The 27,143-nt window shown below is 44.7% G+C and overlaps 1 protein-coding gene across 3 annotated transcripts in view; it reads right to left on the bottom strand.

Moving 5' to 3' along the window:
• usp40 (ubiquitin specific peptidase 40) overlaps window positions 1-27,143 on the bottom strand; it is a 227,813-nt gene that overhangs the window by 5,009 nt on the left and 195,661 nt on the right. For 2 of the 3 annotated variants that reach the window (XM_070876175.1, XM_070876176.1), the window contains exons 30-31: window positions 899-994; window positions 391-485 (exon numbers count right to left, since the gene is read on the bottom strand). In XM_070876175.1, coding sequence (XP_070732276.1) covers window positions 391-485; window positions 899-994 — 191 coding nt within the window. The remainder of the gene's footprint in view (window positions 1-390; window positions 486-898; window positions 995-27,143) is intronic. The other variant, XM_070876177.1, reaches the window with a different exon arrangement.

A 27,143-nucleotide genomic window follows, 5' to 3' on the forward strand; every position in this document is an offset into this window, starting at 1 on the left:
TGATTAATGGATTTGGGCACTTGAGCTATGAGGAAAGACTAAAGGTGTTGGGGGTGTTTATACTGGAGAAAATGTGGCTTCGATGTGACCTTCTTGGGTATTTGTAAGTTCTTTCAGGGAACAGATAAACTGGATCGCCAGCACACCGCTCTCTTCCATCAAAAGCAATAGCAGCATTACTTTTGAAGATAATTGATTATAATTCCATTGTAGAACCTGCTGGATCAATCAATATGACATGAAACCCATGGCATGAATCAGAGATGATTCAGTTTGAACTTCAAGAGTTGAATTTGTTACAAATGATTTCTAAGAGTCGATAGGCTCTTGTGGAAATTATATTGGAGGAGGGGGCTAATCTACGGGCAGAAATCTTCGCAAATAAGTTACCGTTTTCCTTTATTATTTCCTTCCAGTCTGAGCTTTTCCTTCCCAATGTCATCGGTCATAGTGCTGAAGTCTTTATTCTTGTCAATTAATAGATTCTGTATGAATAAAATGTTTAAAATTATCCACTGAAATGTAAGCAAATCCTGCAATGCGATTTGATCAATTCTCATTTCATCTTTGAACACGTGAGCCATTCCCCCTTTTAGGCTCGGAGCAGCATTTGGGAATTCCCCCATCCTACCCAAGTTACTTAAATGGGTTTATGCACAACGACTCTTGGTATTGTGCAGGGAATTTTATTAAAAAACAGATATAGAACTACTGGAGAAAGTGCAAAAAGTTTTACAAGGATGAAACCTGAACTGAAAAGGTAAAACTATCAGGAAAGACTGAACTGGCTGAGGCTCTTTTCTCATGTGGAGCATAAACACTGGCATAGTGTGTTGTAAAATTCAATGTAGAAAAGGGTATCGATGATGAGACAAATGTTGGTTAACGTCAGGTTCACCTTAACGCCAATGACATCTCCGTCTTTCAGATAATACGGTGTTCCCTGAAGGCTCTGCAGTTTCTTTTTTTTCTTCTTCTTTGAAACTTGTTGGCTCTAAAGAGAAAAGCATGAGATTGAGACTGCAAGTCAGGTTAAGGCATGAGGTGCACAAGTTCCAGTGCAGCAACCAATGAGGTTTACGGTAACAAAGTCAGTAGCACTTTAAAATCATGAGGCTCGAAGAAGAGCAGAGGCTCTCTTCCCTGGTGTCCTGGCCAATATTTATTCCCCAACCAACATCACTAAAGCAGATTATTTGGGCATCATCACATTGCTGTTAGCGGGACTTTGCTGTGTGCAAATTGGCTGCCACGTTTCCCGCATTACAGACCTGAGCGGGAGCGGCGGCAACAACATAAAGAGCAGGTGAGAAGACCCAGGACACAGCAGACCTGAATGGGAGCGGTGGCTTAAAATAAAAAAAACAAGGAGTGATGTCACAGGACAGCAGGTAGGTGATTTGTTGGTGAGTATCACAGCTCTTTTGATCTCTAGGTTAGGTAAGTGGATTACATTCAGAACTGGGAGAGTATTGATTATAACTTTATTGAATTAATAACAAACTAAATTAACTAAGTAAAACTAAAAATTATAACAAAATAATCATTTGAATAAAAACTAATGAATTATATAAATAAAATAAGGCTGAATAGAGATGGCAGTGCAGATGGTGTGCCATAACTGCAGCGTGTGGGAGTTGGTGGAGACCAACGAGATCCTGAGCAACCAGATCTGCAGTAAGTGCATGCAGCTGAAGGAACTTCTGCTCAGAGTTGTTGAGTTGGGAGTCTGAGTTGCAGACATTGCGATGCATCAGGGAAGGGGAGAGTTACCTGGACACTTTGTTCCAGGAGGCAGTCACACCCCTTTAGACTTAGTCAATCGTCAGGGACAGGAGGATGTGACTGAGAGTCAGGAAGGTATGGGGACGCAGAATATAATGATGGAGGAGCCTCAGCCCTTGACCTTGTGCAACAGGTAGGAGGCACTTGCTATCTGTATGGATGAGAACAAGGGCTGCAGGGAGGATGGGCACCGTGATAAAGGAGGCCAGTCAAGTGGGGGGAGTAAAAAGAAATGCGGTAGTAGTAGACGACAGTATAGTCGGGGATACTGTTCTCTGCAGCCGCAGCAGGGAGTACTGAAGACTGTGTTGCCTGCCTGGTACCAGGGTTAAGATTATCTCCTCGCAACTGGAGAAGAACTTAGAGTGGAAAGGGGAGGATCCAGTTGTCGTGGTTCATGTAAGAACCAACGACATAGGAAGAACTAGGAATGAGGTTCTGCTGAGAGAGTTTGAGAAGTTAGGGCCCAAAGTAAAAAGCAGAACCTCAAAGATAATAATCTCTGGATTGTTATCTGAGCCACGCGCCAATTGGCATAAGGATAAGCAGATTAGAAGGTTAAATGCGTGGCTAAGAGTGGTGTGGGAGGCAGAGGTTTCGCTTCATGGGACACTGGTACGAGTACTAGGGAAAGAGGGAGCTGTTCCATTGGGAGGGACAGAGAGAGTAACAAAGGTAATAGGACATCAGTGACATCAGAGATAAAAGAAAAAAGTCAAAGCTAAAGGCACTATGGGCTAGATTTTCCATTATTTTTGCATGCATAACACCCACTTAACGTCCATTTTACCGCTGAAATGAGGTATAACGGCCAGATATTGCCCATTTAGCCACAAAATAGAAATTGACGGGCATTTTTCGGACTCTTATTGGCGAGCGTTACTTTCGCCATGTAAATAACGCCGGGGAAAAAATATCGCTCGCCCACTTTTTTTTGGGCGGAACAATCAGAATAGGCAAAACCAACGCCCATAATATCGCCCAGCGTTACTTTCCGCATGTAATTAACGGCGAGATTCAATAATACCGACCGCCCACTTTATTTTGTCGTAAAGATCATATTTGCCAAAACTAATGCCCAGGAGATCGCCCAGCGTCACTTTCACCACCTCGCACACATCTCGCCCACAATATCGCTCGCCCAAAACACCACTCTGAAAAAGTGGTACTGTTCTGAACAAATCACAGCTGTGTGGGCGCCATTTATCAAATCGCAGGTCGCTTCATTGAGAAGGCTGTTTCAACTTCAGGGGAGTTTGGATTGGCTCTGGAGTTCTTCTCAGGTGAAGCGACCATCTCAACAGACATCTTTTCAGACTCTGGACAATTGGGTTTTACTGTAGGTGTCTTAGTGTGGAAATTATTGCTTCTGATCAATCGGTATTATACTTTCATTGGAATGGGGCCAGCCATTTCTCAGCCTTCATCAATTAATACGCAGATGCTGTAGAGTGCAAATGGCACAGCGTCTAATGCATATCATTATGTGTCCAATGTAAGACATGCCAGAATGAGGTGGTCGTCCAGACCATACACACCCCGCACATACAGGGAGACGAGGTCTTACCTCGACGTGTCTGGGCACACCTGCCTTCGGAGACTGCGCTTCCACAAGGTGGTGATCAATGAAATATGTGAGCTCATCAGACTACATATGCAGCCTGCCATTAGGACATCACTGTCGGTTGAGGTCAAAGTCACCGCGGCACTGTCTTTCTATGCGATCAGGTTCCTTTCGGGCCTCCGTGGTCGAGATTTCCTCTCTGTCTCACCATGCCACACATCGCTGCATTAGACAGGTCACGAAGGCCCTGTACGCGCGTAGGATGGACTTTATCAGCTTCCCCATGACCAGGGAGGCTCAGACTGACAGGGCTGGAGCATTCTTCTGCATTACTAAATTCCCCAGGGTGCAGGGAGCAATACAGTGCACTCACATCACCATGCGGGCACCTTCTCAGAACTCAGAGCTTTTTCGTAACAGAAAAGGATTTCACTCTCTGAAGGTCCAACTAGTTGTCGACCACAACCAGATAATAATGGCAGTGAATGCCAAATGTCTGGGCAGCGAATGCCAAATGTCTGGGCAGCTTCGATGAGGCTCATATCCTGCGTGAGAGCGCTGTCTCTGACATCAAGGATAATGCTGGATGCGTGGTGACAACCTATATGGCCTAGCCACCTGGCTGATGACAGAAACATAGAAAATAGGTGCAGGAGTAGGCCATTCAGCCCCTCGAGCCTGCACCGCCATTCAATAAGATCATGGCTGATCATTCCCTCAGTACCCCTTTCCTGCTTTCTCTCCATACCCCTTGATCCCCTTAGCCGTAAGGGCCATATCTAACTCCCTCTTGAATATATCCAATGAACTGGCATCAACAACTCCCTGCGGCAGGGAAATTCCACAGATTAACAACTCTGAGTGAAGAAGTTTCTCCTCATCTCATTCCTAAATGGCCTACCCCTTATCCTAAGACTATGTCCCCTCGTTCTGGACTTCCCCAACGTCAGGAACATTCGTCCCGCATCTAACCTGTCCAGTCCCGTCAGAATCTTATACGTTTCTATGAGATCCCCTCTCATCCTTCTAAACTCGTGTGAATAAAGGCCCAGTTGATCCAGTCTCTCCTCATATGGCAGTCCAGCCATCCCCGGAATTAGTCTGGTGAACCTTCGCTGCATTCCCTTAATAGCGAGAACGTCATTCCTCAGATTAGGACACCAAAACTGAACATAATATTCCAGGTGAGGCTTCACCAAGGCCTTGTACAACTGCAGTAAGACCTCCCTGCTCCTATACTCAAATCCCCAGCTATGAAGGCCAATATACCATTTGCCTTCTTCACCGCCTGCTGTACCTGAATGCCAACCTTCAATGACTGATGAACCATGACACCCAAGTCTCGTTGCACCTACCCTTTTCCTAATCTGCCGCCATTCAGATAATATTCTGTCTTCGTGTTTTTGTCCCCAAAATGGATAACCTCACATTTCTCCACATTATACTGCATCTGCCATGCATTTGCCCACTCACCTAACCTGTCCAGGTCACCCTGCAGCCTCTTATCGTCCTCCTCACAGCTCACACCGCCACCCAGTTTAGTGTCATCTGCAAACTTGGAGATATTACACTCAATTCCTTCATCCAAATCGTTAATGTATATTGTAAAGAGCTGGGGTCCCAGCACTGATCCCTGCGACACTCCACTAGTCACTGCCTGCCATTCTGAAAGGGACCCGTTTATCCCGATTCTCTGCTTCCTGTCTGCCAACCAGTTCTCTATCCACGTCAGTACATGACCCCCAATACCATGTGCTTTGATTTTGCACACCAAACTCTTGTGTGGGACCTTGTCAAAAGCCTTTTGAAAGTCCAGATACACCACATCCACCGGTTCTCCCTTGTCCACTTTGCTAGTTACATCCGCAAAAAATTCCAGAAGATTTGTCAAGCATGATTTCCCTTTCATAAATCCATGCTGACTTGCAGCGATCCTGTCACTGCTTTCCAAATGTGCTGCTATTTCATCCTTAATGATTGATTCCAACATTTTCCCCACTACTGATGGCAGGCTAACCGGTCTATAATTATCTGTTTTCTCTCTCCCTCCTTTTTTAAAAAGTGGTGTTACATTAGCTATTCTCCAGTCCATAGGAACTGATCCAGAGTCGATCGACTGTTGGAAAATGATCACCAATGCATCAACTATTTTCGAGGGCCACTCCCTTAAGTACTCTGGGATGCAGACTATCGGACCCCGGGGATTTATCGGCCTTCAATCCCATCAATTTCCCTAACACAATTTCCCACCGAATAAGGATATCCTTCAGTTCCTCCTTCTCACTAGACCCACTGTCCCCTAGTACATTTGGAAGGTTATTTGTGTCTTCCTTCGTGAAGACAGAACCGAAGTATTTGTTCAATTGGTCTGCCATTTCTTTGTTCCCCATTATAAATTCACCTGAATCCGACTGCAAGGGACTTACATTTGTCTTCACTAATCTATTTCTCTTCACATATTTATAGAAGCTTTTGCAGTCAGTTTTTATGTTCCCTGCAAGCTTCCTCTCGAACTCTATTTCCCCCCTCTTAATTAAACCCATCGTCCTGCTCTGTTGAATCCTAAATTTCTGCCAACCTCAGGTTTGTTACTTTTTCTTGCCAATTTATATGCCTCTTCCTTGGTTTTAACACTTTCCTTAATTTCCCTTGTTAACCACGGTTGAGCCACCTTCCCAGTTTTATTTTTACTCCAGACAGGGATGTACAATTTCTGAAGTTCATCCATGTGATCTTTAAATGTTTGTCATTGCTTATCCACCGTCAACCGTTTAAATATCTTTTGCCAGTCTATTCTAGCCAATTCACGCCTCATACCATCGAAGTTACCTTTCCTTAAGTTCAGGACCCTAGTTTCCGAATTAACTGTGTCACTCTCCATCTTAATAAAGAATTCTACCATATTATGGTCACTCTTCCCCAAGGGGCCTCGCACAATAAGATTGATAATTAGTCCTTTCTCATTACACATCACCCAGTCTAGGATGGCCAGCTCTCTAGTTGGTTCCTCGACATATTGGTCGAGAAAGCTATCCCTAACACATTCCAGGAAATCGTCCTTCACCGTTAGCCCAATTGATATGTAGATTAAAGTCGCCCATGATAACTGCTGTACCTTTATTGAACACATCCCTCATTTCTTGTTTGATGCTGTCCCCAACCTCACTACTACAGTTTGTTGGTCTTTACACAACTCCCACTAGCATTTTCTGCCCTTTGGTATTCCGCAGCTCCATCCATACCGATTCCACATCATCCAGGCTAATGTCCCTCCTTACTATTGCATTAATTTCCTCTTTAACCAGCAACGCCACCCCGTCTCCTTTTCCTCTCTGCCCATCCTTCCTAAATGTTGAATACCCCTGGATGTTGAGTTCCCAGCCTTGGTCACCCTGGAACCATGTCTCCGTGATGCCAATTACATCATGTCAGTTAGCTGTTGTCTGCGCAGTTAATTCGTCCACCTTATTCCAAATACTCCTCGCATTGAGGCACAGAGCCTTCAGGCTTGTCTTTTTAACACACCTTGTCCCTTTAGAATTTTGCTGTAATGTGGCCCTTTTTGTTTTTTGCCTTGGGTTTCTCTGCCCTCCACTTTTACTATTCTCCTTTCTATCTTTTGCTTCTGCCTCCATTTTATTTCCCTGCCTCCCTGCATAGGCTCCCATCCCCCTGCCACATTAGTTTAACTCCTCCCCAACAGCATTAGCAAACACTCCCCCTAGGACATTGGTTTCGGTCCTGCCCAGGTGCAGACCATCCAGTTTGTACTGGTCCCACCTCCCCCAGAACCGATTCCAATGTCCCAGGAATTTGAATCCCTCCTTTTTGCACCACTCCTCAAGCCACGTATTCATATGGCTATCCTGCGAGTCCTACTCTGACTAGTGCGTGACACTGGTAGCAATCCTGAGATTACTACTTTGAGGTCCTACTTTTTAAATTTAGCTCCTAGCTCCCTATATTCGTCTCGTAGGACCTCATCCCGTTTTTTACCTATATCGTTGGTACCTATGTGCACCACGACAATTGGCTGTTCACCCTCCCTTTTCAGAATGTCCTGCACCCACTCCGAGACATCCTTGACCCTTGCACCAGAGAGGCAACATATCATCTTGGAGTCTCAGTTGCGGCCGCAGAAACGCCTATCTATTACCCTTACAATCGAATCCCCTATCACTATAGCTCTCCCACTCTTTTTCCTGCCCTCCTGTGCAGCAGAGCCATCCACGGTGCCATGAACTTGGCTGCTGCTGCCTTCCCGATGAGTCATCCCCCTCAACAGAACCCAAAGCGGTGTATCTGTTTTAACATAGAAACATAGAAAATAGGTATAGCACACTTATAGAAACATAGAAAATAGGTGCAGGAGTAGGCCATTCGGCCCTTCTAGCCTGCACCGCCATTCAATGAGTTCATGGCTGAACATGCAACTTCAGTACCCCATTCCTGCTTTCTCACCATACCCCTTGATTCCCCTAGTAGTAAGGACTTCATCTAACTCCTTTTTGAATATATTCAGTGAACTGGCCTCAACAACTTTCTGTGGTAGAGAATTCCACAGGTTCACCACTCTCTGGGTGAAGAAATTCCTCCTCATCTCGGTCCTAAATGGCTTACCCCTTATCCTTAGACTGTGTCCCCTGGTTCTGGACTTCCCCAACATTGGGAACATTCTTCCTGCATCTAACCTGTCTAACCCCATCAGAATTTTAAACGTTTCTATGAGGTCCCCTCTCATTCTTCTGAACTCCAGTGAATAAAAGCCCAGTTGATCCAGTCTTTCTTGATAGGTCAGTCCCGCCATCCCGGGAATCAGTCTGGTGAACCTTCGCTGCACTCCCTCAATAGCAAGAATGTCCTTCCTCAGGTTAGGAGACCAAAACTGTACACAATACTCCAGGTGTGGCCTCACCAAGGCCCTGTACAACTGTAGCAACACCTCCCTGACCCTGTACTCAAATCCCCTCGCTATGAAGGCCAACATGCCATTTGCTTTCTTAACAGCCTGCTGTACCTGCATGCCAACCTTCAATGACTGATGTACCATGACACCCAGGTCTCTTTGCACCTCCCCTTTTCCTAATCTGTTACCATTCAGATAATAGTCTGTTTCTCTGTTTTTACCACCAAAGTGGATAACCTCACATTTATCCACATTATACTTCATCTGCCATGCATTTGCCCACTCACCTAACCTATCCAAGTCGCTCTGCAGCCTCATAGCATCCTCCTCGCAGCTCACACTGCCACCCAACTTAGTGTCATCCGCAAATTTGCAGATACTACATTTAATCCCCTCGTCTAAATCATTAATGTACAGTGTAAACAGCTGGGGCCCCAGCACAGAACCTTGCGGTACCCCACTAGTCACTGCCTGCCATTCTGAAAAGTCCCCATTTACTCCTACTCTTTGCTTCCTGTCTGACAACCAGTTCTCAATCCATGTCAGCACACTACCCCCAATCCCATGTGCTTTAACTTTGCACATTAATCTCTTGTGTGGGACCTTGTCGAAAGCCTTCTGAAAGTCCAAATATACCACATCAACTGGTTCTCCCTTGTCCACTCTACTGGAAACATCCTCAAAAAAATTCCAGAAGATTTGTCAAGCATGATTTCCCTTTCACAAATCCATGCTGACTTGGACCTATCATGTCACCTCTTTCCAAATGCACTGCTATGACATCCTTAATAATTGATTCCATCATCTTACCCACTACCAATGTCAGGCTGACCGGTCTATAATTCCCTGTTTTCTCTCTCCCTCCTTTTTTAAAAAGTGGGGTTACATTGGCTACCCTCCATTCGATAGGAACTGATCCAGGGGAACCCTGCACTACCTTCCTTGCACTGCTCTTCCTGTTAGTCACCCATTCCCTATCTGGCTGTGTACCCTTTACCTGCGGTGAGACCAACTCGCTAAACGTGCTATTCACGTCATTCTCAGCATTGTGCATGCTCCAGAGTGAATCCACCCGCAGCTCCAGTGCCGCAATGCGGTCCGTCAGGAGCTGGATGCGGATGCACTTCCCGCACACATAGTCGTCGGGGACACCGGAAGAGTCCCTGACTTCCCACATAGTACACGTGTCCTAGCTGTCCTGCCATGACTTAACCTTAGATAAACTTAATTTGGCAACAACAATGCTAAATGTTACTTACTGATACAGAAAAAAAAGAAAAAAACACTTACCAATCACCAGCCAATCACTTATCCCCTTGGCTGTGAGGTCACCTTTCGATTTCTTCCTACTTCTTTTTTGCCTTCTTTCCCCGCTGCAGCTGCACCAGCTGGGCCTTTATAGGCCTCTCCACGCACCTCGAACTCCCGCCTCTCCTCTGCTTCCCGCTGCCGTTGGGCCTTTATAGGCCTCTCCACACACCTCGAACTCCCGCCTCTCCTCTGACCCCCCTGCGTGACACCCACACCGAGGTCGAGAAGCGATACAACCAGAGCCACAGAGACACACGCAATGTGATCCAGAAAACAATAACTGTGCTTAAGCAGCGCTTTAGATGTCTGGACCACTCAGGAGGGGAGCTACAATACAAGCCTGAGCAAGTAGCTAAATTTGTGGTCGTGTGCTCCATGCTGCTCAACCTGGCTATCAGGAGGGGACAAGAATTGCCAGAAGGGTCTGATGGTCCACCTCAGGAGAGAGAGGAAGAAGAGGACGAGGGGCTGAACGCTGAGCTAGGGCCAGACAATCAGGCTGGCTATGCAACAATGCCCACGCCACCCTCCAGACCACACGAAAGGGCCCGTGGTGGCTACATCGCTGCAAGACTCTTCAGTCAGGAGCTCAAAACTGAACGATTTGCCTGAAAGAACGTTGCTGTGATTGACAATGCTGACACACTGCTGTGTGTGTGCAGCTCAGACATCAATGGTGGGCATCACCTTGGTGCCAGTTAAAGTTTAAGTTAATTCAAGTTAAGTTTTATTTAACCCTTTCATGTTAAGGAATCACCAGTGTGTAACAGTCCAGCTATCTGAGACAATGCGCAACAAGGTTATGTTGAATAAAAAACATTTTATACGACCATTGGTCTGAAATCATAAGTATCACGGGCAAAAACACCCCACCCCCACCCCATTTTTTCGACCATTGACATCAAATGGTCAACATGTCCAGCAACACAGAATACAAATGCAAAGCAGGAGGGTGGCCCCTTCCCCCCACACATTACAACAAATTGCATACACCCAGATGGAGATATAACACAGCCATCACCTGCGGACATGCACCTCACTTTCCTGCCCCCCTCCCCTTCTTCTCCCCACCTCTACCCCTTCCCCTCCTCGCTCCATACCGCCTGGCCAAAGATTGGGGGGGATGAAGGCAGAGGCAGTGGTTGCACGGGTACAGGAATGGGGGGTGCAGAGGTGGGAACATTCTTGGATCCAGAAGCAGGATCTTGGTCCTGCCTCTCGTGTTGTTGGCACGGGTGGTGTGGAACCTAGGGGTGGAGTGCCGCGCTCCAGGACCACTGGGAGGCCTGTGCCAGCAGTGTTCCTGGTTCTCGCCTCCAGGGCCTCCGCTATCCGCAGAATGTACTCAGTCATGGTGGCCAGCTGTCAGGATATGTCCCCCAATGCTTCGAGGATCTGGTCACCAGTGTGACCTCTTGGACAACTCATGTGGCGCTCATGGACCAGACCTGTCACACCCACGAAACCTCCGCAGGGTCGGCGCCGTCCTGGGGACAAGTGGGATGCTTGAGCCCGGTACTTCCAGAGTGGAGGCGGGAATGGTGGGAGGAGCACTAGATGGCCTTGGCGTGGAATGCCTTCTGGGGCCTGGCAATGCAGGTTCCTCGAAGTCCGCGCTCTCATCCATAGAGAACAGACCCAGCGGATTGACGGGTGAGAATCGGACCTCCTCAGCACCAGATGTAGCATCGTCTGGCGAGTACTGCCTTGCGGCCCCACCTTCTGGTCTCTGTCGTCTTGCCTGGGGCCGTGCTGCTGGCTGATCTGAAAAACACAAATGAGGTTATGAGAGGAGAAGCGGGTGCTAGGGTCACAAAGTGATTCCAGCGCTACGCAAAGCATGTGCACGACAAAAGCACCACCACTATTAAAATAATCACAGACATCACATTTCATGACCATCAACACATTCTGCATTGCAATGATTTTCAATTGGCCAGCATTATTTATAGGACAATTTTAGAAATCATCTATCATATATTATTGTTCAGATATGAGTGGATGTGACATCTATTGACTTTACATCACGCAGTGGTGTAAACTTTACTCACCTGGCAGCATTTCAGGGTCTGCATCTCCGTGCGTAGCCGTCCTGGGGTGCTTCCCCACGAGTGTGAGCACCTGTTTCTCCATGTCATTGATGTCGCTGGTAACTGGTGGCCCCCACCTGCACGGACCTCATCTTCGATAGCTTCTTCTGCAAAAGGTAACAGGACGACATGGCATGAGATCATTGTGTGATGTCATTGCTAGGTGCTGTCACAGAGACTGATACAACACAGATGTAGTCATGATTATTATGATAATTATCATTCTTTACCTAAAGACATACACCGTGACCGCAGGCTTTGCGTACAACATTCCCGGTAAAAGTGAAAGACTTCACATCTGATGATAGTCGCTTATGACTCTTACAAATCAATTTATATAAATACATAAGTACATGTAAATAGATGTAATACTTACTCTTGCGGATCCGATAAGGTCGTTCCATCGTTTGTGGCATTGGTTGCCCTCACGCTCGTCGTTCGTCGCCGACGAGACCACCTCTGCTATCTCGGCCCATATCTTCTGGTAGGCCTTTGGGTGGGCTTCCCAAGCCCTCCCTGGGTCAAATCACCCCAGCGTAACTCGATCTCCTGCAGGAGAGAGGCATTTGCCTCATCCGAGAACCTCCTCGCTCTTTTGCGCCCTGCAATGTGCTCAGTGCTCTCGCCAGCGTTAGTCTCCACAGCGTGCTGTGTCGCCTCCTCCTCTCCCTCCATTATAGGTACCAAATTCGGGCAAATATCTGATTGGTAACAGCTAATTTTTTTCCCCCCAATTTTCTCCAAACTCTCCCTCCTTCCTCCCAAAGCAGCCACACCACACCCACACATGCCTTCACTCCCTCTCTGTCTTCTCTTCTGCGCATGTCATGATGACCCTTGACCTCCTGAATTGCGGGAATCGAGTGTTGCCATGCTGTTGCTAAGGACGGCGACACTTTACGGCAGAAGGTCAGAGATTTAACGCTACCGCCCATTTCGTATCGCTCGCGATAATACCCAATTTCAAAAATGGAGACTAGGGGCTTTGAGAATGGACGACAAGCCGGCAATCTGAAAACCCATTTTTACCGCCCACACCGGAAATAACGCCCATTTTTGGGCAATTTGCACAAAAGTGTAAAATCTAGCCCTATATCTGAATGCACAAAGCATTCGCAACAAAATAGATGAATTAATAGCGCAGATAGAAATTAATAGGTTTGATTTATTTAGCCATTAAGGAGACGTGGTTGCAAAGTGACCAAGGTTGGGAACTAAATATTCCAGGATACTTAACTTTTAGAAGAGATAGGCAAAATGAAAAAGGTGGAGGGGATAAAGACAGTAGAGAGAAAGGATCTTAGCTCCACCCAAACTGATTCTACTTCTTGACTTTCCATGCTAAGAAACAGCAAGGGGCAGAAAACGTTGGTGGGAGTTGTTTATAGGCCCCCAACTGGTAGCTGTAATGTAGGACAGAGTATAAATCAGGAAATCAGAGGTGCATGTAACAAGGGTAATACAGTAATCTTGAGGGGCTTTAATCTACATATAGACTGGGAAAACCACATTTGCAATATGGTTCATGGAATTTAAACAAGATAGTTTTCTAGATCAGTATGTTGAGGAACCTACTAGGGAACAGGCTATTTTAGATTTGGTATTGTGTAATGGGAAAGGGTTAATTAATAACCTTGTAGTAAAGGGGCCTTTAGAGAAGAGTGACCATAATATGATAGAATTTTATACTGAGTTTGAAAGTGATTTAGTCAAGTCCAAAAATAGGGTCTTGCATCTAAACAAAGTAAACCGCATAAGTATGGGGGGGGCGAGTTGGCGCAGGTAGACTGAAGCTACATTAAAAGGTATGACGGCAGAAAAGCAATGGCTAGCATTTAAAGAATTAATACATAATTTACAACAAATATACATTCCTTTACAGCATAAGGGAAAGTGGTCCAACCTGGCTAAGAGGAGAAGTTAAAGATAGTATTAGATCAAAGGATATTGGCTTATAATATTGCCAAAAATAGTAAGCCTGCAGATTTGGAGGATTTTAGAATTCAGCAAAGGAGAACCAAGAAATTGGTAATGAAAGGGAAAAAAGAATGAGAGTAAATTAGCGAGAGACATAAAAACAGATTGTAAATGTTTCTATAGATATGTAAATAGGAAGAGATTAGTTAAAGTAAACATGGGCCATTAGAGTCAGAGACAGGAGAAATTATAACGGGCAGTAAGGAAATGGCATTAAACAAATACGTTGTATCTGTCTTCACGGTAGAAGACACAAAAAACATTCTGGAATTAATGGGGAACTAAGCTTCTAGAGAGAATGAGGAACTTAAAGAAATCAGTCTAAGTAAAGACATAGCGGTCGAAATTCAGTATTGCCGGACGTTAGGCACAGCTTCAAAATGCCAAATTCAGTTTTCACACCCAAAGATGAGAGAGCAGCGCTAAAAGTGGCACACTCAATCCTCGGGCGCCAACGGGGCGGGAGCTCAGGAGGCCTAATGAATTTCGCGACGGGAAGCTGCCGGCATGTGAGCTGGAAAAATGGGGAGAAAATTAAAAATACGAAAAGTTCTCCAACCCACACACACACTTCCCCACTGGTACAACTAGTAAATAAAAACTGAAATAAACAAAGAAAACTTACCTTGATCTCTGGGCGATTCCATCAGAGATCCGCTATGTTGACACCACTTTTTCCTGGCTCTACGGATGCCTGGCCGTTAGGCCTCTGTACAAACCAAATATCGCGGGAGCAGCGCCATGTACACTGGATGACGTCACCATGTGGGTGGTTTTAGGGGGCACAACGTTACTTCTTGGCACCTCCACCAACAACAAACTCAATTTGCAGGGAGGTGTCTGTTAGCCGTCCATCTCTGGCATTAACGGGTGACATTATCAAGGGAATTTTGGCCCCATAGTACTGGAGAAATTAATGGGACTAAGTGGCAACAAACCTCCTGGACCTGATGACCTGCATCCTAGGGTTTTAAAAGAGGTAGCTGCAGAGATAGTGGGTGCACTAGTATTAATCTTCTAGAATTCCATAGATTCTAGAACAGTTCCCAAGGACTGGAAGGTAGCAAACATAACCCTGTTATTTAAGAAGGGAGGAAGAGAAAAACGGGGAACTATAGGCCAGTTAGCCTGACATCAGTAGTAGGCAAAATGCTAGAATCTATTATTAGGGACGTGGTAACATGGCACTTAGAAAATCGTAATATGATTAGGCAAAGTCAACATGGTTTTATGAAAGGGAAATTGTGTTTAACAAACCGGTTAGAGATTTTTGAAAATGTAACTAGTAAGATGGATAAGGGGGAAACCAGAGGATGTAGTGTATTTGGATTTTCAAAGAGCATTTGATAAGGTGCCACATAAGAGGTCATTACACAAAATTAGGACTCATGGGATTGGGGATAATATATTAGCATGGATTGAGGATTAGTTAATTGTAGAGATTAGCCAATTTATTGATGTTCGCTTATCTCTGGTTTTTCAAATAATCAGGATCGACTGCAGACCAATATGGTGGGTACTGAAAGGGATAAATTGTAAGAATTGCAAATAGGTGGTCAGAATTATGCAGAAGGTAGTGAACTTATCACTATTAGGAGGGTCTGTAGAATTGCCTATGTATGTAACACTTTCTTATATAGGTATAGCACACTTATAGAAACATAGAAAATAGGTGCAGGAGTAGGCCATTCGGCCCTTCTAGCCTGCACCGCCATTCAATGAGTTCATGGCTGAACATGCAACTTCAGTACCCCATTCCTGCTTTCTCACCATACCCCTTGATTCCCCTAGTAGTAAGGACTTCATCTAACTCCTTTTTGAATATATTCAGTGAACTGGCCTCAACAACTTTCTGTGATAGAGAATTCCACAGGTTCACCACTCTCTGGGTGAAGAAATTCCTCCTCATCTCGGTCCTAAATGGCTTACCCCTTATCCTTAGACTGTGTCCCCTGGTTCTGGACTTCCCCAACATTGGGAACATTCTTCCTGCATCTAACCTGTCTAACCCCATCAGAATTTTAAAAGTTTCTATGAGGTCCCCTCTCATTCTTCTGAACTCCAGTGAATAAAAGCCCAGTTGATCCAGTCTTTCTTGATAGGTCAGTCCCGCCATCCCGGGAATCAGTCTGGTGAACCTTCGCTGCACTCCCTCAATAGCAAGAATGTCCTTCCTCAGGTTAGGAGACCAAAACTGTACACAATACTCCAGGTGTGGCCTCACCAAGGCCCTGTACAACTGTAGCAACACCTCCCTGACCCTGCACCGCCATTCAATGAGTTCATGGCTGAACATGCAACTTCAGTACCCCATTCCTGCTTTCTCACCATACCCCTTGATTCCCCTAGTAGTAAGGACTTCATCTAACTCCTTTTTGAATATATTCAGTGAACTGGCCTCAACAACTTTCTGTGGTAGAGAATTCCACAGGTTCACCACTCTCTGGGTGAAGAAATTCCTCCTCGTCTCGGTCCTAAATGGCTTACTCCTTATCCTTGACCCTGTACTCAAATCCCCACGCTATGAAGGCCAACATGCCATTTGCTTTCTTAACAGCCTGCTGTACCTGCATGCCAACCTTCAATGACTGATGTACCATGACACCCAGGTCTCTTTGCACCTCCCCTTTTCCTAATCTGTCACCATTCAGATAATAGTCTGTTTCTCTGTTTTTACCACCAAAGTGGATAACCTCACATTTATCCACATTATACTTCATCTGCCATGCATTTGCCCACTCACCTAACCTATCCAAGTCGCTCTGCAGCCTCATAGCATCCTCCTCGCAGCTCACACTGCCACCCAACTTAGTGTCATCCGCAAATTTGGAGATACTACATTTAATCCCCTTGTCTAAATCATTAATGTACAGTGTAAACAGCTGGGGCCCCAGCACAGAACCTTGCGGTACCCCACTAGTCACTGCCTGCCATTCTGAAAAGTCCCCATTTACTCCTACTCTTTGCTTCCTGTCTGACAACCAGTTCTCAATCCATGTCAGCACACTACCCCCAATCCCATGTGCTTTAACTTTGCACATTAATCTCTTGTGTGGGACCTTGTCGAAAGCCTTCTGAAAGTCCAAATATACCACATCAACTGGTTCTCCCTTGTCCACTCTACTGGAAACATCCTCAAAAAAATTCCAGAAGATTTGTCAAGCATGATTTCCCTTTCACAAATCCATGCTGACTTGGACCTATCATGTCACCTCTTTCCAAATGCACTGCTATGACATCCTTAATAATTGATTCCATCATTTTACCCACTACCGATGTCAGGCTGACCGGTCTATAATTCCCTGTTTTCTCTCTCCCTCCTTTTTTAAAAAGTGAGGTTACATTGGCTACCCTCCACTCCATAGGAACTGATCCAGAGTCAATGGAATGTTGGAAAATGACTGTCAATGCATCCACTATTTCCAAGGCCACTTCCTTAAGTACTCTGGGATGCAGTCCATCAGGCCCTGGGGATTTATCGGCCTTCAATCCCATCAGTTTCCCCAACACAATTTCCCGACTAATAAGGATTTCCCTCAGTTCCTCCTCCTTACTAGACCCTCCGACCCCTTTTATATCCGGAAGGTTGTTTGTGTCCTCCTCAGTGAATACCGAACCAAAGTACTTGTTCAATTGGTCCGCCATTTCTTTGTTCCCCGTTATGACTTCCCCTGATTCTGACTGCAGGGGACCTACGTTTGTCTTTACTAACCTTTTTCTCTTTACATATCTATAGAAACTTTTGCAATCCGTCTTAATGTTCCCAGCAAGCTTCTTCTCGTACTCCATTTTCCCTGCCCTAATCAAACCCTTTGTCCTCCTCTGCTGAGTTCTAAATTTCTCCCAGTCCCTGAGTTCGCTGCTATTTCTGGCCAATTTGTATGCCACTTCCTTGGCTTTAATACTATCCCTGATTTCCCTTGATAGCCACGGTTGAGCCACCTTCCCTTTTTTATTTTTACGCCAGACAGGAATGTACAATTGTTGTAGTTCATCCATGCGGTCTCTAAATGTCTGCCATTGCCCATCCACAGTCAACCCCTTCAGTATCATTCGCCAATCTATCCCAGCCAATTCACACCTCATATGTTCAAAGTTACCCTTCTTTAAGTTCTGGACCATGGTCTCTGAATTAACTGTTTCATTCTCTATCCTAATGCAGAATTCCACCATATTATGGTCACTCTTCCCCAAGGGGCCTCGCACAACGAGATTGCTAATTAATCCTCTCTCATTACACAACACCCAGTCTAAGAAGACCTCCCCCGCTAGTTGGTTCCTCAACATATTGGTCTAAAAAACCATCCCTTATGCACTCCAGGAAATCCTCCTCCACCGTATTGCTTCCAGTTTGGTTAACCCAATCTATGTGCATATTAAAGTCACCCATTATAACTGCTGCACCTTTATTGCACGCACTCCTAATTTCATGTTTGATGCCCTCCCCAACATCACTACTACTGTTTGGAGGTCTGTACACAACTCCCACTAACGTTTTTTGCCCTTTGGTATTCTGCAGCTCTACCCATATAGATTCCACATCGTCCAAGCTAATGTCCTTCTGAACTATTGCCTTAATTTCCTCCTTAACCAGCAATGCTACCCCACCTCCTTTTCCTTTTATTCTATCTTTCCTGAATGTTGAATACCCCTGGATGTTGAGTTCCCAGCCCTGATCATCCTGGAGCCACGTTTCCGTAATCCCAATCACATCATATTTGTTAACATCTATTTGCACAGTTAATTCATCCACATTATTGCGGATACTCCTTGCATTAAGACACAAAGCCTTCAGAGGCTTGTTTTTTTTTTAACACCCTTTGACCTTTTAGAATTTTGCTGTACAGTGACCCTTTTTGTTCTTTGTCTTGGGTTTCTCTGCCCTCCACTTTTCCTCATCTCCTTTCTGTCTTTTGCTTTTGCCTCCTTTTTGTTTCCCTCTGTCTCCCTGCATTGGTACCCATCCCCCTGCCATATTAGTTTAAATCCTCCCCAACAGCACTAGCAAACACTCCCCCTCGGACATTAGTTCCGGTCCTGCCCAGGTGCAGACCGTCCGGTTTGTACTGGTCCCACCTCCCCCAGAACCGGTCCCAATGCCCCAGGAATTTGAATCCCTCCCTGCTGCACCACTGCTCAAGCCACGTATTCATTTGCGCTATCCTGCGATTCCTACTCTGACTATCACGTGGCACTGGTAGCAATCCCGAGATTACTACTTTTGAGGTCCGACTTTTTAATTTAGCTCCTAGCTCCTTAAATTCGTTTCGTAGGACCTCATCCCTTTTTTTACCTATGTCGTTGGTACCAATGTGCACCACGACAACTGGCTGATCTCCCTCCCTTTTTAGAATGTCCTGCACCCGCTCCGAGACATCCTTGACCCTTGCACCAGGGAGGCAACATACCATCCTGGAGTCTCAGTTGCGGCCGCAGAAACGCCTATCTATTCCCTTTACAATGCATTAAACTGTATGTTAACCTTAGTAACACTTAAACAGCAAAGTCAGCAGTTGTTGATTAGAAGTCTCTGAGGAAGAGATAAGGAAGCCAATACAGCCACCCTAGGCGTTGGACAGACTGTGGCAAAGTGCAAGTCATGGAACAACACAATGGGAGATGGACACTTGCATATACCACTCAGTCAGTCTGATAAGAGTTGACAAATAAATGTAACTTCGCTGATAGAATTAGACCTATCAATGATTTTGTAGGAGGGTGCTCCTCTCCAAAACCTGTAGAAGTTCTACTTGAAAACTCATGTACTTCGGAGGTTCAACGACGGAACCTTCCCTTGCATTGCTCATAATAAAACCGGTAAACCTGAGGTTTCGTTTGTTTACTTCCGTGGTCGTTATACAGTGGAAAGCTGGGCGAGGTGTTGATTAACTATATCAGTTAGTCCGCCTTGAAGGAGAGAAGCCTCCTTTTTACCCCAACATTTGGCGAAGTCGGCAGATGCAGACCCTCTGACCTGGATGATGTGACAGCTGAATGGCAGTGAGTATGTTTTGTACCACCTGCAGCTGTAGCATTGATGTGGAAGGAGGTAATCTGTATAAAGAATTAGAAGGAGTAATCTGTAGAACAAGTTATAGCGAACCACGGAAGGACGAAAACCAAGGATAGATGTATTGCCTGAAAAAGAAGGAATACAACCTAAGGGGGAGAGGACCCCAGTTAGATGAAAAATAAGGTGTATGTCCCGAAACATGACACGGTAATAACACAGAGAAGCCGGTATTGATTGTGGGCAGCGCAAACAAGAAGGAATACAACCTAAAAAGGGGGTGGGACCTCAGTATCCTAGGAAAACTGGCCAGTGGGATAAAATGCTAGCTGAGAATAATGGAAAATTAATAGAAAGAAAAATGCTGGAAAAACACATTGAATTTACAAAGAACAGCATGTTTTTTTATCAAAAGATAAAAATGCGACCTTGAAAGCTGCAGCTGCTAGAAAGAGAAACAAAGATGTTTAGGAAAATGGACTGGAGGAACATCATCAAAATACAAAACCTAATTTGAAGAACGGAGATTTAAATTTGCTGTGAAAAAGATATTGGTTTAAATATAAAAAACTTACGAGTTAAACCCGACACAGAAGTTTTGTGCTGAAAGAGAAACAAAAATGTTTAACTGTGGTCTAGAGGAAGGTCATCAAAAAAATTATTAAGTTTGGATTCAAAAGGAAAAAAAAATCTAAGCTATGCAAACTCAGCACAGAAAGAAAAAACTGGGAATTAGAAAATTCTTAAAAAAAGATGGAACCGGCACGGAAGTTTTGATTTTCTGCCGAGAGAAATAAAACACAAGATTTGCTCAGTGAACAGGACCGTAAAAAAACAAAATGCTAGAATGTATATAGCTTGTGTGAAAATTGGATTTCAGTGAACCAAAAAGCAATTAAAAATGTGTGGTCTTGTTTTAAATCAATGAAAAAACTTTGGCAAATATTTGAATTGGAAGTTAGAGAAATTGGAGTTTAATCTAAAATGCTGTCTTTCTCGATGAGAAGGTTTTATTATGACAACTTTACTAATGATTTCTGCTGTTTTAACGGATTCCTAATTTCTAAGCAAGTTTTGAAAGCACAAAGACTTGGGGAAAAATTTTCGGATGATTACGCGAAGTCACGTAATGACGTCAGGCCTTCTTACAAACCTGTAAAGGAGTTAACCCTTTCCATTGACAGCTGTTTTATACTGGACATTATTAATTTGGATTTCTTACTAAAAGAAAAAAGACTCACCTGACAGACAGAGGAAATGGTGGGATAGTCAGAATAAAAATAAAACAAAGAAAATCTATGTAATAATACTCGCCTGTTACAGAGGACAGATAGATATTCAAACAAAACAAATTTTCAAGAGTTAGAAGCTAAGATAAATAAGCTGGAAGAGATAAAGACCGGCCCAGATGGATAGTGCCGTGCACAGCCATAGCACCATCACCTACAGTAATAGAGCCAATGTACCCCATGGTGGGTAAGTGTAGTCCACAAACCCAACCTAACAGTAAACCAGACTGGGATAGCGAGTGCAGAGTAGAGTGGCCCCCGGCACATGATAATGGCTATGTATCAGCGGCACCAATACGCACTACCACCATTCCCTTCAACGGACATAGAGCAGCCCAGATTACCATACAGGAAGAATCCCTCAGCCCACAGGAGAGACAAATTCTATTGTTGAGTTACCAACCCCTAAAGCAAATAGTAGGAATACAGAATTCTGGCAAAAGGTGGAAGAACTGCTAGACGCCCATAACCTAACCTTAGCAGACATTCATAATCTGGTAAAAGCCAAACGGGTCCGATAAATTGGCACAAAGCGACACCAGAGGTACAAGATGGGGAATGGCAGAATAGGGAAGAGCGGATCTAGCAAAAATGCAAAGATTGGAATTCCTCAAATACGGGATGGAAGGATGCTGGGGACCAATTAGAATCAATTGGAGTAGAATACTGAATGTGACTCAAAAGGCAGGCGAAAGGGTAGGGGAGTATGGGGAAAGAAAGTGGATTATATAAAGACCACTCTGGGTCTGATGACCCTGACAAAATGATGCAGCATTCTTAAAAATGTTTAAAGACGGACTAGGAGAGGCACATCAAAAGATAATTAAGTTAGGATTTAAGATAGGAGATGATTACGATGAAACTTTGGAATGGGCAGAACGTGTAGGAGATAAGGGAAGAGGCGCAGGAAGGCGAGGTCCACAACAGGCAAAGAAGGGAGCACCCTTTTGCAGTATGTGGATAATATCCTTATTGCCTCCAGCACAGAACAACAACACGTACTAGCTTCAAATACAATGCTAGGAGCTATACAGAGTGCAGGATTAAAAATAAATCCTAGGAAGGTGCAGGTGGGAAACAGCAAAGTAACATCTAGGATACATGACAGATGCCCAAGGACAGAAAGGAAGCAATTCAATCAATGTACCGGCCAGGAACCGTGAAAGGGGTCAGGCAGGTACTAGAGCTATTCAACTACTGCAGAAATACCGAGATCAGGAAATTGTGGTTGTAAGGTTAAAGCAAGCTCTCATAAGTGCTCCAGCCCTGGGATTACCCAACCAGAATAGGCCCTTCCACATCTATACCCACCACAGTAAAGATCATTACATGGGGACAGGCATAGGCCAGTGGCATAGTAATGTCGGGACACATACCCAGCATACCTTAGTAGAATTGCTCAACACAGGAAGGCTAAAAATGGTATCCGACGCACGAAGGGCAAGGTGGGAAGCAATGCTCTTACCCCCCCAACGGAACGGTAACAATAAAAGACAACTGTAACAACCCTACGGGATGGATCATTACGCAGGGAAAGGAGCATCGGTGTAGCCCGACAGGAGAAGATGAGGGAAGTAGTCAGGCTTGAGAAGGCAGACATGGATCTATATGTAGATGGGTCTCGGAGCTATATGGGACACCACGGACGGGCTTTGGTAGATAGCAGCAGACAGGTCAAAAGGGAAGGACGGTTTGAAGGGGGTCAATCAGCTCAAGTGGCTGAATTAGTGGTTCTCACTGAAGCTCTGAGGGGAAACAGAGTAAACATCTATACAGTCGAAATGCTTTTGGAGTAGTGCATGAATATATGATAGCCTGGAGTTGACAGGAATACATGACATCAGGAGGAGGACCGATTAAACATGAGGAGATTGTTAAACACCTCGTGGAAGCCTCCCTCCCACCCCAGGAGTGTGCGATAATAAAAGGTCAAAGCGCACATAAAAATGAATGATCAGTATCAACATGGGCAAATGAAGCAGCCAAGCGAGTGGCAGAGACAGATACACTGGCCGGAGACGCCCAAGCCGGAGTATGTACAACCGGGTCTGAAGAAGTAAACATGCTTAAGGTACAGGGAGAAGCCACTCCACAGGAAAAGGAGGGGTGGAAGCAAAGAGGGGCCCAACAAGGGACCGACAGGATATGGAAGAAATAATGGGAATGTGGTGGCCCCAGAATGCATCCAGGGGAGTCTAGCAAATTTATACCACAGGTATGTCCACACAGGTAGAACCAACATGATAAGCTCGATGACCAAATGCTGGTGGTGGAAGGAAATGGATAGAGATATAGAGGACCACTGTAGAAGGTGCATGATATGTGCAAAATACAACCCAGGGGGGAAAGTAAAGGTCAGAATGGGACATCAGCCCCGACCAAAAGGAACCTGGGAAAACTTACAATAGATTTTACTGGACCGTTACCCAGCAACAAAGGGAAGACATACTGCTTAGAAGTAATAGACCAGTTTATGAAGTGGGTAGATGCTTTCGCTGCTACAAATTGTTCAGCAGAAACCATGGCCAGGATCCTAGCAGAAGAAATAATGCCACAACAGTAGACTTAAATCAAGGTACACACTTCACAGGGAAGATAATGAAACAGCTTTACTCGGGATCAGGCAAAATATCCCATATCGAAGAGACTGGAAAGGGATGGGTAGACAGGATACCCAGAGTACTAATGAAACTCAAGGCAACTCCTAGTCGGACGACAGGACTGACACCCTTTGAACTAAAAAAAAAATAGGATAGGGAAATTTGAAATGGAACTCTAAGCATTTACATGACACAGGCTAGAGATTAGCAAATCAAGGACTTCGAGAACGACACTAAGGAACAGAAGGTCCAAATACCCCAAATAGGCAGTCAGGTGATTATCCCAGAGAGGTCCAGGCTCGCTCCCAAAAGGACCGGATCCTATCAGGTAATAATGGTAAGTTATGGTAGTTATAAAGGGTATCGAAAGTGGAAACACTGGACCCAGTTAAAAAAGTATGGTCACTAACTAACCAGTGACGACTGGGAAATATTGTTTTTTGCAGGACTCTAGTGCTCATGGAAACAACGTGGGTAACGCAGCCTCATATCAAGGACAACAGGCTGAGGGACAGCAAGGCCTGTATTACAGGGACTCGGTCGACATTAATTTAAAAAGAATCAAAAACACTGATGGTGACGCACGGAGCAACAGTAGACTTAAATAACGGGCATAAAACAACGTAACGAGAAAACGAAATAACATTGGGGATGGGCCAGTAATATGGGACCAGTAATTAGTGGGAATAAGACCACGATGTGTTTTATAATCAGGAGGGACAGAGATACTGCACCCGGGGAAAGGGGATGCAGATTTCACTCAACATCTATGAATGGTGGTGGAGGGATATCTCCAGAGACAGACCCACCACCATGGCCCCACCTACTACTTTAACTATCAGGGCCCCGACCATCACACCCCCAGCGCCACAAACGTGCCCAACTATGAACGCTGGGTCAAAAGGGGTATCGATAAGGCAGACCAAGGATAAGGTACACTTCAGGGTACGTCAACGAATAATTACTGTATTCCTAAATTTAAACACTATAACCACTCCCAACTTCTGTGGGTTAAACTCTAAGTCTGTATAGAAACCTGACCCTGCGAGCACTTAAAGGCCCTAAATCAAAAACTATTAAGTTTAATGTGAAACAAGGGTCAGGTAAAAAAACGGGACCGGGGAAAAAGAGGGATACTAGAAATGGTACGCGGCGGGAGTTGCAACGGTAAACACTATATGCCTATACACGATAGATAATTGAGTTAACGCCCTAACACGAGCCTTACAGGCATTGCTGGAAAGGGATGAGGATAATGAAAAAATACAGGCACAACTGGGTAATGGCACAGAAAGGGAATTATTATAAGTGGTCCACACATTGCGAGACACGCCAGAACTATAAATTCTATGAATAGAGCAGAACGAAACTTAAGTAAAACCATACAGACAGAACTAGTATGTACAGGATAAGGAGCATGGCTGCTCAATGGAATACAACATTACCCAGAGCAGATTCAGAATGGAAGGGTGCCGTATTGGATAACACTTGATGTATTTACGAACTGGACCTTGGACAAAAACATGACTCATGCCTGCGAGGTGCGGAGAAACAGTCATGCTTGGGTCCCAAAGGCCAGATGTGTAACCGGACATTTAAATATAATAGGTATTGTATTATCTATACCACAGTATGATGTGACAAAGTGAGATCCTCTATACCAAACAAAGTAGGAGAAATAAGAAATCAAACTCGCGTGCTGTACCATGATAAACCAGAAATGTAACTGAAGAGAACAACAGTACTAAGAGTCTCAGCATAGATGATTGTTATAAAAATAACCAAGTTGTTTTATGTCAAGATCCACTACGAATTATCAAAGATGACTATGGATATAACCAAGTGGATGGGTGTACCTTGGGTATCACCCCCCTAACACAGTACTATTAAATTATCGCTGTTCCATGAGGAAATGGAGATTGATGTGTGAGCACCACGGCAACTGAAATTAAAAAAGGAACACCTCATGCACCATTATGGATATTGACTTATGCTTTACTCCGTTTGACGAGAAAGATATAAACGGGTTTATTATAACCCCTGAACTAAAGGAGGAAAGATCAATGGGACAATGATGGACATTACCTAAGGAGGTTACACGAAGGCCATCGGGCCGCAATGAAAACCGAAAAGCGAACTGAAAGAGGAACAAACTCGATTGAAATGGACACCATTCGACAACATGGAGGATACCTCAAGCAGGGCAGAAATTCGGCAGAATAGAGAAGACCCCAAGTGGAGGAACGATAGAAGAAACAGAGGATACCCCAGGCGGGGCATAATTCGAACACCGAGAAAATGTTGGCTAAAAAGGACTTATACACGAACTATGCTGGACTAAATGTACTGGTTGTAGTGCAAGGGAACTCATCTTGCTAGTATTATCCTGTAACCGACGTAAGAGGCAGGCCCTAGCCTGTACTATAGTTAAAACATCGAATAAAGAGAAATCGGACAGTCTGGCAGAAAGGACTTACTTAGTATAACCTTGATGGGAAAGCCAACGGGTAGACCCTGCAGCTCGGGAAGTAACATTACCCAAGCGAAAGGACAACCCTGGAAGCTCACCCGTGAGGTATTAATTGGGAAATGGCCTATCTTGGGCATATAGCCAAGGTCCATTAGGGGGGTATTGTAAGGGATAAATTGTAAGAGTTGCAAATAGGTGGTCAGAATTATGCTGAAGGTAGTGAACTTATCACTATTAGAAGGGTCTGTATAATTGCCTTTCCTATATAGGTATAGCACATTTATAACGCATTAAACTGTATGTTAACCTTATGTGTAATTTTAGTAACACTTAAACAGCAAAGTCAGCAGTTGTTGATTAGAAGTCTCTGAGGAAGAGATAAGGAAGCCAATACAGCCACCCTAGGTGTCGGACAGACTGTGGCAAAGTGCAAGTCATGGAACAACACAATGGGAGATGGACACTTGCATATACCACTCAGTCAGTCTGATAAGAGTTGACAAATCAATGTAACTTCGCTGATAGAATTAGACCTATCAATGATTTTGTGGGAGGGTGCTCCTCTCCAAAACCTGTATAAGTTCTACTTGAAAACTCATGTACTTCGGAGGTTCCACGACGGAACATTGCTCATAATAAAACCGGTAAACCTGAGGTTTCGTTTGTTTACTTCCGTGGTCATTATACAGTGGGAAGCTGGGCGAGGTGTCGATTAACTATATCAGTTAGTCCACCTTTAAGAGAGAAGCCTCCTTTTTACCCTAACAGGTATATTGGGCTAGAAATTAGCCAGCCTAACGCACATTTTAATACGATTTTAATACTACTTTTTTGTTCTTAAAATAAAAGTGCACAAAATTCCCCAAAGTTTAAGAATGAAGTTTTCAAAATATTGTCATTTTCCAGATCGCCATACCTTAAAAATAGGAATGCCTAAATCTGGCCATTCGACGAACCCGTACTTGGGTCATGTTGAAGGGTGGAAGATGTCTGTGCGTGGATTTGTTTTAAAGTGTGGTGGCCGTCGCACTCCAGCCACTACACGGGCTTAACAGAGCTAAGTCTTGCTCCAGTGGCAAGGATTAACCAAGACTACCCTGCTGCACAGACCTAGAGCTCACACATATTGCAGTGTGGGCTG

This window comes from Pristiophorus japonicus, chromosome 3 (assembly GCF_044704955.1).
Source record: "Pristiophorus japonicus isolate sPriJap1 chromosome 3, sPriJap1.hap1, whole genome shotgun sequence".
NCBI classification, from domain to species: Eukaryota; Metazoa; Chordata; class Chondrichthyes; family Pristiophoridae; genus Pristiophorus; species Pristiophorus japonicus.